We start from the raw sequence: 12,418 nt of genomic DNA, 5'->3' as shown, positions 1-12,418 counted from the left end.
TAACCCAACAGGTTTAAGCTCTATGCTCACCAAACTAGGTCCGGCGGGTGACGTTAACCTTGCGGTCGACCTTGCCGCCTCAGCAGGGGTGTCCACCGTACTGAACGCTTCCCCTGCGCGGGATGACGCAGGTATAGCATGGCACCCGAGGAGGTGTTCGCGGTTGACGTACGCGACGCAAAGTGAATGGGTGACGCGATCGCGTCCAGTACATGCCATCACCTGCGAGCCATGTTTCGCGAGTTTCCTTCTATCCAGTCCTCCAGCTCGAGTGGATGGGGCGCACCACCATGACCCCACCGTGCAAGCCCTTTCGACAGACGGGCCTCGAGGACAGCGTGGGCTGCGCTATCGCCATCGAGAAGACACCGGACCTCCGATTCAGCAGGCTGGGGCTTTCGCCCGACGAGGTTGAGGCGTTGAAGGGCCATCTGGCGGTGGCACCGAACGACTGGCGCAAAACAACAGTGGCCCCGTCGATACGCAGTGTTACGCCCACAATGGTACATCAACCATGGTTTGAGAACGTGATGGAGCACTACCTCCAAGTAGAGGCCGTGTCTGTCGAGGTCTGGGTGCCGGAACACCCGTCAGGTTCGCGATCGCTGGCGCTCGTGAGTATGCGAACAATGGTAGACCAAGCTGACCACGCCAGCCAGGCAGCCCTACGACTGCCAGTGGACGCCTCATGAGAGGGTTACGGCGCAGCGCCTTCCAGATTGACAAGATATCGGCACTCACCGCGACGTTTCTGGTCCTGCACCTGCACGATAACCGCGATGCCATGTTGCGCGTCTTCAACTTCCGGCCCGAGATTATCGCATGGGACATTTGTCACTCGCTGGACCTGGCCCTCTTTATCGGCGAGGACAGGGCCCAACAGCTACTGCAGGCTCTCTTTGACCAATTCCACGGCCTCCAGCGGTGCGAACTCGAATCCCTACGTGCGGCATGTTTCCTCCTTGTGGCCGTTGCACGGAGTAGAGAGGGGCCGTCGTCCTCAACCCGACGACTAAGCGACCACAGTTCACGGCTGAGCATGCACCTCTCGCGGACTGTCAAGTTTATGCCCCAGGGCTATACCGAGGACGTCAATCTACATGGGGTGCGCTGTGGGCTGGCATATGCTGCTGTCGTGGCTCTGAATCACCAAAAGCAAGTCGACACCACATCCAAGCACCGCGATGCCCAAGCCAACTCCGGTGCTACCGCTGCTATGGCCGGTGCAGCTGCGCTGGCCGCGCCTGTAGGACCCCTGGCGGTCAGCCGAGCGGCTGAAGCGACGACCAATCGACTCGCCAGTCCGTGGTTGCGCGGCCTGGAGAAGCGACAGGAGACTCACTCGGAGGCCGTCAAAGCCGTGAGCCAGTTATTCAACGCCAAGGTCCTCGGCGACGTAGTCAACAGCGGGCAGCCCCAGCACGTTCTGGAAGCCGGGATACCACCACTTTCTCCACAGGAGGTGTATCAGTTCCGAAAGACTGCAGCGTCGGTTCTCAAACGTGTCATTCCCCCTTCTGTCACCCTTGAAATAGACGATATCCCGGAACCCCCCAAGGAGAGTTTATGGACAAGAGTGTGGTCCCAGTCACCTCCTTTTGCACCACTGCCACGACAAATCACCTCGCACAGCGATCCCGGGCAACGTTCCACCACGGGAAGCGACTCGGACAGGACGCCACCGCGTGTTAGAACGGACACGATAGACAGGCTACCTGGAACGTTCACGCCCGATGAGCCAATGTCAGTCGATTCGTCCCCTCAATCGATACATGCGCAACTCGCCTCGTTACCGGTCGAGAGCCCAGACGTCATGACCGCCGTGTCTGACCTTGAACTCGCAAACACAAGGGGGGGATACGACCGCAGCTACAGCAAAAGCCCGCCCGTGTGGAGGAAGCCACGGACCTACAGCGGTGGCAGCGGTAGCAGTGGCAAACGGCTGACGGCCTTCGGCATGACCAAAAGTCCAAGCGCTAGCAGCACCAAGAGCCTGATGAATGGACTTGGGCGTGGCGCCAGCCCGAGCCCTCCCCCAGCGGTGTCGGCCAGCACACCCGGCACTCCCCGCAGGTTCAGTGAGCGTTTACGCGCTCGCATGCAATGGAGCTCCAAGTCCCCACCCTCTGGGAGCACCGCAGCGCCAAACATGTCCGGCGAGTCTAGTGATGGCTCCAACACTGCACCAAGCCCCGCACATCTGCCACCATCCCTTGAGGAGACCCAGCAGAATGTACCGCCTGCGGAGAGTGATGGCGCCTTACACCCGAGTCTCCATGTCTTTGACGACGGTACGACCGCCTTCAGCCATTCTCGCGTCGCAGCTGGCATGTTCCCCAGCTTGATTGCGTCCAGCACAGAGTCGTCAGCTGGTACGCTGGAGGCGCAGTTATCCAGTTTCCCATCTACGAGCACCGAGTCACCTCGGTTCGGGTGCTAGCTGTAAGGACTTTGAATCGAGATACTTGCCGTACAACACATCCATACTCCCTCTGTACTTGTTTACAGCACATAACTGCTTTACTTGGGCGCAAGAACAAACGTTTCACCGTCACCAGTCGGCTTGCCAGGCTTGACCTTTGCAGTGGCCGTCCTGAGGTCCATGATGATGCGGAAAAGAGTCTCCGATCCACCCAAGCTCTTGTTGTCGCGGCAGATGCTCGCTGGGAAGTCGCACTCGTCACACAGCCAGCCAGCAACGTGGGCCTCGGTGACGGGGCCCTCGTCGCTCTTGATCAGAGTCTCGATACGGTCCAGACGCGCGGGAGAGTCGAGCATGGCGTTGGAAGCGAGCTTGACGCCAGGGTGCGCCTCGACGTAGTGGTTCGAGTGGAGCACTGCCTTGCCGCCGCGGACGTCGTGTTTGCGTACCTCGACAATGTCAATGTACGAGGTCTCCAGTCCAAACGCCTCGTCGGCGTCGGCGAGGAGGATGTGGCCCGCGCTTGCAACGCCGGCCTTCTCGAGACGGTCCGCAATACGGCGAGCCATGCCGGCTCCTTTGCCCTTCTCCTCGCCCGACCAGTCGAGCGCTGCACGTAAAGCAATGTGGACAGGGAGGCGCTCGGGAGACACACCGAGGGCAGTGATGGCGTTGAGGCACACTCCAAGCCCGGCAGAACTGAGACCAATCTTGCCGATGATGCCCGCCTCCGTGATGATGGAGATGGCCGGACGGCCGTCGTTGGCCTTGACGTTCAGCCGGATGAGGTTGGGACCCTGTCCGCCCTTCCAGTCCCAGTTCTGCGCAAGGATGCCGACGTCTGCCGAGTGGAACGCCAGGGAAGTGCACCCGTCAGAGTACATGCCAAACGCGACCTCTGTGCGGACATTGAGGGCGATGATGGACGAGAGTGGGAGCTCGGTCGCGTCGGCGATGCCTGTGACGTCAGTGGGTTATCAGACGGCGTGTCAGCTCACCCCTCATCTCGTCGACGTATTGCGGGTATGACTTTTCGAGAAGGGGCATCCACCTGGATGCAACGTCGCACACCGCGTCCCACTCGAGCTTGGCTGTGGTCTTGAAGAAGTCGGTGTAGAACGCCTTGGAGCCGTGCACCTGCTCGCGCGCCGCGGTACCGTGCTGGTGCCCGATCTGGTGTTGTCAGCTAGCAGTCCCTCTCCACAACAGAATAACTTGCCTCGTACGGCGTTCCAGAGCAGTTGACCTCGATCATGCTGACAGTTGACGAGTTGTGGAATGAGGAACCAGGTGCGTAAGAGGTAGGTGGGCAGAAGAGACCGACTGTTATAAACCGGCAACAGGTTGTCGCAATCTCGGTCAGCGCCGACGCCATAATGTGCCTGATGTTTGCCCTGTTCTGGCTCATCTGACGTTAATTAGGATTTACTATTTGTGGCGGAAGTCTGTTTATTATCCGCTTATTAGAAGGACAGTCAAAAGCCGTCTCTAGCGGAGCCACTTGGCCTGCCAGAGATGGCCAGCTTTCAAACGGTCTTTGGTCTATGAAAGCTCACCACCGCGGCGAGCATAGTCGACCAACGGAAAGAGTTCGGTAATCAGCAATTCAAACTGTTAGCTTATCGCAATTTGTGGATCAAATCACCCAAAAATCTAGAATAATCGGCCGAAATCGGCTGCCTTTTTCCTTCCTCTCAAACCACTTTCATATCAAGCACCGGATCCTACAGTGTCTACAACCGGCTCTGCAACCGACCGTTTACAACCTGGCAACTATCTTCTGAAGCTCGATCGCTCTCGGCTGACAGCGCTCAGTACTTGTTGGGCGGGACCTGAAGCTCGTCGGACTCAAACGCACCCGGTGTACGGGAAACCAGGCCAGTTTCGTCGTTCCAGTGACGGGCACGCGAGACAGCCTTCTCCCATCCCTTCCAACGCTTGGCGCGGTCGGCCTCGTCGTTCTCGGGCTTGAACGTGGTCTTGCCGGTGACGTTGACCTTGGCGAGTGTCTCGGGCTTTGAGAGGTCCCAGCCGAACAGGCCCATGGCGACACCGGCGCAAATGGCCGAGCCGAGGGCAGTCGACTCGCGCATGACGGGGCGCTCAACCTCGATGCCCAGAATGTCCGCCTGAAGCTGCATGCAGATGTCTGCAGTGGTCAGATTCATGGTTCGATTCTCCATCTGGGAGCCACTCACCGCTGTTGGTCATTCCACCATCGACGCGAAGGACCTGAAGACGCTTCTTGGAGTCCTTGGCCATGGCCTCCAGAATGGCACGGGTCTGGAAGCAAGTAGCCTCGAGAGTAGCACGTGCCATATGGCTCTTGTTGGTGTAGGCAGTCATGCCGACGACGGTGCCGGCCGCAGTGTCATCCCAGTAGGGAGCAAAGAGGCCAGAGAACGCGGGGACAAAGTACATGCCACCAGTGTCCTTGACCTTTTCGGCCAGCCCATTGATCTCGGTCGTCTCCTGGATGAGGCCCATCTGGTCACGCAGCCACTTGACAGACGAACCGGCAACAGCGATCGATCCTTCGAGAGCGTAGACAGGGGTGGCCTTGGGACCAGCACGGTAGCCAGTAGTCGTAAGAAGACCGTAGTTGGAGGGGACAATCTCCTCGCCGGTGTTGAAGAGCATGAAGGCACCTGTGAAGTGGTGTTAGCTTGTCTGCTGCTGCCGAGGCGTTCTCAATACTCACCAGTACCATACGTGTTCTTTGCAGAGCCAAGCTCAATGCACTTGTTACCGACGAGGGCAGCTTGCTGGTCACCAATCATGCCTGCGATGGGGGTGCCGGCGAATGGGCCAGACTTGATCTTGCCGTACACCTCGGCGTTCGAGACAATCTTAGGAAGACACGACTCCTTGACGCCAAAGAACTCGAGGCAGTCCTTGTCCCAGGCCAACTCCTTGAGCGACATGAACATTGTGCGCGAAGCGTTCGTAATGTCGGTATAGTGGAGACCGCCGTCGAGGCCTCCCGTGAGGTTCCACAGCACCCATGATTCCACCGTGCCAAACATGAGGTCGTCCTTCTCGTGAGCCTCCTGGACCTCGGCAATGTGGTCGAGCATCCAGCGGAGCTTGGTGCCGGAGAAGTAGGTTGAAAGCGGGAGACTGGCCTGTTAGCTGGTGCGCCATTCCTTCCCACAGGTGTCTCACCCTGTCTTCTCCTTGAGCGCGTCAAGGCCCTTGGGCGACTTGTACGAGAGCTGCCTGACAGTCACAGTGTTGCGAGTGTCGGGCCAAGCGATCGCTAGTGAGTCAGCATCGCTCTGGAAGTACAGCCAGACTCACCGTTGAAGAGCTGCTTGCCAGTGCTCCTGGACCAAACACATGCGGTTTCACGCTGGTTGGTGATACTGATCACCGGGATGTCGCTCTTGCTAATGCCGAGGCCCGGAAGCTTCTCAGCGACGCCTTCGAGGCAAGCGTTGACTGTGCCGATTAGGTCGTCGAGGCGCTGTTCGTGCCAGCCTGGGTGGGGGTAGATCTGGTCGTACTCAGTCTGCGAGGTGGTGATGGCCTCAGCCGTCTCGTCGAAGAGAATGGCGCGCGTCGAGGTCGTTCCCACGTCGACGGCGAGGATGTACTCCTTCTTGGTGACGGTCATTGTTGCTATGTGGTGGTGGGGAATGGGGAAGAGGTGAATGTTGTTCTTCCAAGAAGGCGGGGGCGACGGTTATGAGTGAACGACGACTACGGCACCATCGAGGTCGGCCCGGGCTCGTTGCCGGCTACGACGATGAGCCAGAGACCTCGATATCACACACGGAATCGGTCACCACCAAGTTCCCGTTCACACCCGGTTAGCCGACACGCTGGCGCGCTGGCGTATTGGTCACATGGCTTGGGGGAGCCCACTTGGTTCCTGCCGCCTCCAGGTGAAACTACATCTTTTGGCAATGCCACAAGGCCTTACAATCACATGGCGGTTTGCTGGGAGAAGCGCTTGGATGAAATCATGAGAAGAGTGGTGACACCCACCGGGGCACCATTGGGGTTTGAACAGGGGGCAACTGCGGGGGACCGCGGGCTTCGGCACAACAACCCGAGAGAGGCGGCCAAGACCGTTCGCGGCCGCTAACGGCACTCTCAACGACAAGTCCACTCTGTTGTTCTGCCGTGTTGCTGAACAACTTGGGGCACTAGCACGGAATGACCCATACCCTCTTGGGCCCCCACCGGGTGCCGCCGCTTGGGGCATCAACCTGCTGCTCAAAAAAACGGCGACGACAACGGGCGACGTCCCTCCCACTTCGCGCGGCGAGTGAGGCACTGCATTTGACGTTGTGGCGGTCCTTGGCCCACTTGGTTCGCAACTCGGCTGCCGCCGCAGTTTGCAAAAGGGAACCACGAGGGCAACACCACTCGGTTTGCAAGCGCCTACTACTCCCCTCGCGGGTCCCAGAGCACGTTGGGAAGGACTGAGTTGCGTGATATTGGGGATAGAGGGCCTGGCGTTGGCGTGCGCGGCAGTGTGGGGAAACCTCCGAGGGTTCTTTTGGCGCATGTCATGAACCACGATTGGGGATAGCGGCCGCCATGAACTGGGGAGGATTGGGGATAGCCTTCAGTTCGTTTGCGATACAGGAATGAATGTGACGCTGTGACGCTATTTCGAATGTTGTCGTGGTTGACACGGCTCAAGGAACTGCAAGTCATTCAGGCAAGATGCCCGTTCCTCGAGAGATGAGAAGAACGGAGCATGCCGGTAAAACATGCCCGGACGCGAACATGTACCTTTGGTAGTGAGAGTGGCACTGGAATGGCCAAATGACAAGCCCGTTATAAAGACAAGGCAGCAGAAACACCTTGAACACATCCTCGTCACAAGGACATCGACCGCCACACACCGAATCCACACACACAATTCGCCATGTCGTTCCACGACGAGAACCACTTTGGCAACGTAGGCAACGGTATAACCGTCGACCATGAGAAAGAACACCTCGAACACATGGAGCAGGACCCAAAGCTCTTTGGGCCTGGCTACTCGGCTCACGAATCCAACATACGCTACTTGCTCGTTACCCCCGAGATGGTAGACGCCATGAGGCAAGGTGCGCACTGGTCATTAAACTTGTGCTGATTCATCAGGGCGTGCCCCCAACACCCACCTTCTGTCCCCCTCTGTGGGCAAGGTGGAGCTATTCAACGGGGACCTACCTTCGCCCGACGCCATGCACGACAAGTTTGCCATCCAACATGTTGAGCACCACGGGACCCACGACAGTGACATTGACACTGCGTCCGTTGATCCCCCTTCACCCGTGCCATACCTGGTCAACCCTCTTTCGCGCTTCCGTCACCAATACAAGGAATACTTGGGCGAGTTTATTGGCACCATGGTCCTTATCATCTTTGGCAATGGTGTAAACTGCCAGGTCGTACTCAGCAACCTCACCCAGGGATCCTACCTCTCCATCTCGTTTGGCTGGGGTATTGGTGTCATGTGGGTAGCCTCTTCACTGCTTTGGTCATGCTTGACACTGACGACGCAGGTTTGGCGTTTACGCCTGCGGTGGTGTCTCTGGTGCACACATCAACCCTGCCGTCACCATCACTCTGGCCCTGTTTAGAGGTTTCCCGTGGCGCAAGGTTCCAGGTATGCCACAGTACATTTGGACACTCGCTGATCCCCTCACAGGCTACGCTCTCGCTCAAATCCTCGGCGCCTGTGTCGGCAGCGCGCTCATCCAAGGCAACTACCACGCCCTCCTCAACCAGTTCGAGGGTGGGTACAACTTGCGCACTTATGGCCTCGACACCTCCACTGGTGCCCTCTTCTTCACTGCCGCCAAGCCCTACATGTCGAACATTGGCGCTTTCTGTTCCGAGCTTTTTGCCACGGCTGTTCTCCTCGCACTCATTTTCGCCATCGGCGACCAGAACAACAACCCCGTGCCATCAGGTATGAACGGGTTCGCACTTCTCTTCATGATCATCGGCATTGGTGCCGCCCTGGGTACTGAGGCGAGTTTTCTACAATTATTTTGCAGTTGTGGTAAAGCTGACTCCTGAACAGACGGCCTACTGCCTCAACCCCGCCCGTGACCTGGGACCTCGTATTGCCTGTGCCATGTTCGGGTACCCCAAAGAGATCTGGACGACCCGCCACTGCTACTGGATCTACGTGCCCATCATTGCCACCATCTGCGGTGGTATCTTGGGCGGATTCGTCTACGACGCGTTCATCTTCCAGGGCAAGGAAAGCCCCCTCAACAAACCGTGGGGTAGGTCGAAGAAGCAGATTGAAGGGGGAGGCAACATAGATGCTGCGCACAACGCCTAGAGTCCTTTACTTTGTGATTGTGGTGCCCCAAGTACACAGAAAGAAGTCTATGCGACGCTCTGACAGCACCTTGAATATGAATCTCGACAGTAGCTTGCGCTTGACGAGCCTCCAACGGAATCTTCCCGTTCGCAAGTCCGCGACATGCCAAATGGTATTCCGTCTTGTATATCCGATCATCCGTTATCTCAGCCAGCCTTTGCGCTTTCGTCGCTGTTCTCAGCTTCCTTGCACCAGACTTGAAATGCGCACAAACGTCCACAATGGCCAGCTGCAGAATCGTCCATCGTTTTTCTGATGCTTCAGAATGTAAATCTCGTAGACTGCACGACCCCTCGGTTACGTGTCGAGCTTGGGCGCGCTACTATACGGTACTAACGCAGCAACACGTTCGTAACGATAGACCGGCTACTGATCGCCGGTGCCGGCATCATCAACTTTGAAGCTTTGAAGACGGTGAGCTGCAGCAAGCGCACCCGCAGGATGGCGGGACGTCCCAGTGCTTGCTAAATCAATTCCAAGAAACTTGGCACCTTGCATGCATGTATTCCATGCAAGGGGCCATGTTGTGCCGGCGGCCTGTCGCCCCACCTCTTACGGGATGCGCACACAACGGCATCGTAGCAGGCTAGCAGGCTAGCGTGTGCCTTTGAGTCTCTTCCCCTTAGACGGCATAACTCGTGAGCATCTATGGGTCGCAGCACCAGAGACCAGACAGGCTCTTGGGGAAGATGCAATTGTCCACGTCGTGTCGACGTTCGTCTCCGAACAAGCTAAACCGTCGATCAGCCACAGGTGTCCGCGGCTTGTCCTAAGCCTGCGCGGTTAGCTGCCGAACGGAATATGCTTTCACATGCCGCGCTCTCTCCACAGGAAGCTACAGAGCTACGGACATGTGCTTCGCTTAAGACCTCTCCCGCCGTCCGACTCCACTCCGTTGACGGAGCTGACCCACAGAATGGGGTTGTTGTGCATATTTCAAACGTTGCTCACAGATTTCGGTTTGTGCCTTCCTCACCTGGCCACCTGGTTCTCATGACATCGGCGCCGCGCCGAACTCTATCGGCTTGGATGTGCCGGTGGCTGCTGGGTAGCATGTGGTGCACGCGAACACATTGGGCATCATGATTCGACAAGGCCTGGCCAGTGGCCAGTGGCCGGCACGGCCAATGTCGATCTTCCGATGACGATACACAGGCCACTGGGGGTTGGACTGGTATGAGATACGGCTAACCATTCCCACAAGCGAATGTGACGTCCATGAAACTGGCCCACCGCGTAATAGTGTCGCTGATTGTGGAGTCATCCGATCTTGCAAGAAAAATGCGCGGCTATGAGGCACCCAGTTTCGACAGGTGGCCGGCATGCACCACCCGTTCCCCTTCGCTTGCACTCGATTAGAACAACAACTACAAGGAAAAGGGTTGCTCCACACTCAGGACAGGCCCCAACTCATAGCACGGGGATCCGAAGTTAACGAGAGGAGCACGGAATAGCTGTTTCTTCTGGCCCGATAACCTTGCAGCACTCTACCAGTGAAGGATAAGTAAAGCCCCAGGCGTATAAGTAGTTAGTTGACCGGTACTGCGCTCCAGTGCTCCTCCCGCCCGCGTACGTTCATAGGAGCACGGGCACGGCTTCATGGCACGTAATTGCGGGACCTCAGCGATTATTCACATGTTTGCAAAAAAAACATAAATCCTTCGTTGCCAAGTGGTGTCCACCTCAATCAGCCTGAACAACCACGGCATCGTAGGGGTGAAACCCGTATGCTTGCAGGAAGTAACGAGGTAGAATCAGCTGACCCAGAACCGCATGTCCACGCAGGTGTCACAACGCGGCAGAAGGCCAACGCATTTGCACATTCACAAGTTTAGTGGGCTCCGCGAGGTGGGGGGACGCGGCTGCCCAGGAGTTACCCATGCGAACTGCGTCGTCGTTGCCGCGTCGGCGTCACTGTTCCAGCCACGAAGCAAGATCTACTGCGCCGCAATAAACAATGTGGTGCCATTGTTGTGCGAAGGTGGATCAGGACGACGGGCCGTCAATGTCAGAGAGTCTGAGGGGCACGGGTGCCGTGTGTGCACGCCAGTTGGTGGGGTTTACAGGATCAAATGAAAGGGACAGGTTCTGACTTTTGGCACTGGACCTGGTCGTCGCAGCGTTTATTCCTGTCCTTCGGCTCCGCACCTATCCAGGTGATCGTCATTGGAGTACAGGACATGTGGGGATCCCAACCGGGGCCCTAGTCACAAACCGGGGCCGTTGCACTGGTGGAAGCAATGGGAGTGGCACCTCCCGACAACAGGCCGTGAGAAGCTTGGCGACCGGTGTGTACCCACTAATCGGGCTTGACATGCAACGGGACACGGCGCGCAGGATGCATGCATATGCATGGCTGCCTGGTGGGACACCAGCGCGTAAGCGAGCTGGCGATCCTTGCGTGACATGGAACTGGTACCACGCTACATATAGTCACTCACTCCGCATATTGCGGCTCGAATTCGAGCAAATGGCACCTGCATGTACAGTAACGTAGTGAGAACGCGGACATCGCCGTTCTGTTCACGGTGCATAGGCAAGCAGCCAAGTTGGGTGCGGTCGTGTACCGGTGTACCTCTCTCATCACACGTGGCTGTGGTGCCTCCCCCCTCCGCCCTTCCGCCACGTAGAGATGCGGGCCGTGGAGGTTGTGGTGTCCCGCATGTCAATACCCGGTCGGTTTGTCCCGTCATTGTCACAATGTCGTTGAACGCCGTCAAAAACGGCACTGTGGTTCTGTGGCTTGTTACACTACTGTCATGATTGCATGATTGCCAGCCCGTAAAGCCAGGCACTGGGTCCGGGGTCTCGAGGGTGGGGGCCGCAAGTGTCGGGAGCATGAGTATTGGCGACGCGACATTGACTATTGGCATCGCAGCAATGTTGGCACTCGTGCGCCACAAGCGCCAAAATTCCCAACTTTCAGTCGTTCCCAACTTTCAGCCGTTCCCAACTTCCATCGTCCCCAACCTTTTTCCCAGGTTATTGCACAATGTCTTCGTTCTGGGGTTCTTCAAGGAGGTCAGCAGACCGGGGTGTCCCCGAGATCGCAGCACGGTAGTGCGGGGGATCGCGAGCTTCAGGCGGTGTGAGTCGCCGAGAAGTGTGGCGCGCTACCAGGCCATGTCCACTGGTGGCCGTTCGTAACTGTGGCTGAGGCCCAACCGCGGTTAACGGCGACCGGCAAATAGATGGCATGGCAGCAGGATACGCCGGCATCATGGCCGACTGTTATGCCGCACGGACAGTTGGACGTGCTAGTGCGACTTGGCATTTCATTTTCATGTGACTGGCGGAGAATTGAGTACGGCGTGGAGGTGCAAATCCGGACGTCTTCCCCGTGTCTGATCCGCATCATCGATGTCCTTCTTCCTTCTTTCTGTCCACCACGACAAGCGCTGTTCTCCGTCTGTCCTCAACATCGCCAACGCGCAAGACCAACATCTTCGCCTTCTTAGTTCAGTGGTTAGAATTTTTCACTAGTAGTGTCTGTCTCTTGAAGCAGCCTGGCTAAGATGAAAGGGTCACCCGTTCAATTCGGGTAGAAGGCAAGATCATCCCTTGGGATGTTTCCTTTTTCCCATCCTCTCAGAGGAAGGACTCACGTTGTGTTGGTGCAGTACAGTGTTACTGCTCTCAGACATTGACTGGCATGG

The 12,418-nt window shown here is 57.4% G+C and overlaps 4 protein-coding genes and 1 non-coding gene across 5 annotated transcripts; 3 read left to right on the top strand and 2 right to left on the bottom strand.

Moving 5' to 3' along the window:
- Positions 1 to 22: 22 nt before the first annotated feature.
- On the top strand, positions 23 to 2,440 carry EHS24_004612 (uncharacterized protein; the record flags this gene model as incomplete). The annotated part of the gene is made up of 3 exons (XM_028620176.1): positions 23 to 131; positions 259 to 614; positions 656 to 2,440. The coding sequence occupies 3 exons, from the start codon at positions 23 to 25 to the stop codon at positions 2,438 to 2,440; spliced, it is 2,250 nt and encodes a 749-aa protein (XP_028479148.1).
- An 80-nt stretch (positions 2,441 to 2,520) lies between these two features.
- EHS24_004611 (uncharacterized protein) lies at positions 2,521 to 3,677 on the bottom strand (the record flags this gene model as incomplete). Its single annotated transcript, XM_028620175.1, has 3 exons — positions 2,521 to 3,380; positions 3,421 to 3,595; positions 3,669 to 3,677. 3 exons carry the CDS (start codon positions 3,675 to 3,677, stop codon positions 2,521 to 2,523), a joined length of 1,044 nt encoding a protein of 347 aa, XP_028479147.1.
- A 556-nt stretch (positions 3,678 to 4,233) lies between these two features.
- On the bottom strand, positions 4,234 to 6,038 carry GUT1_2 (Glycerol kinase; the record flags this gene model as incomplete). Its single annotated transcript, XM_028620174.1, has 5 exons — positions 4,234 to 4,571; positions 4,621 to 5,070; positions 5,124 to 5,542; positions 5,588 to 5,681; positions 5,723 to 6,038. The coding sequence occupies 5 exons, from the start codon at positions 6,036 to 6,038 to the stop codon at positions 4,234 to 4,236; spliced, it is 1,617 nt and encodes a 538-aa protein (XP_028479146.1).
- A 1,266-nt stretch (positions 6,039 to 7,304) lies between these two features.
- On the top strand, positions 7,305 to 8,720 carry FPS1 (glycerol channel; the record flags this gene model as incomplete). The annotated part of the gene is made up of 5 exons (XM_028620173.1): positions 7,305 to 7,488; positions 7,526 to 7,880; positions 7,930 to 8,033; positions 8,076 to 8,339; positions 8,428 to 8,720. The coding sequence occupies 5 exons, from the start codon at positions 7,305 to 7,307 to the stop codon at positions 8,718 to 8,720; spliced, it is 1,200 nt and encodes a 399-aa protein (XP_028479145.1).
- A 3,490-nt stretch (positions 8,721 to 12,210) lies between these two features.
- EHS24_004608 lies at positions 12,211 to 12,313 on the top strand. The gene has a single exon. It is a non-coding gene; the product is annotated as a tRNA-Thr (tRNA).
- Positions 12,314 to 12,418: the final 105 nt, after the last annotated feature.

This window comes from Apiotrichum porosum, assembly GCF_003942205.1.
Source record: "Apiotrichum porosum strain DSM 27194 chromosome Unknown scaffold_2, whole genome shotgun sequence".
In the NCBI taxonomy this organism is placed as follows: domain Eukaryota; kingdom Fungi; phylum Basidiomycota; class Tremellomycetes; order Trichosporonales; family Trichosporonaceae; genus Apiotrichum; species Apiotrichum porosum.
Note: the sequence above shows the minus strand (reverse complement) of the source record. Positions and strands in the feature narration are given on the sequence as shown.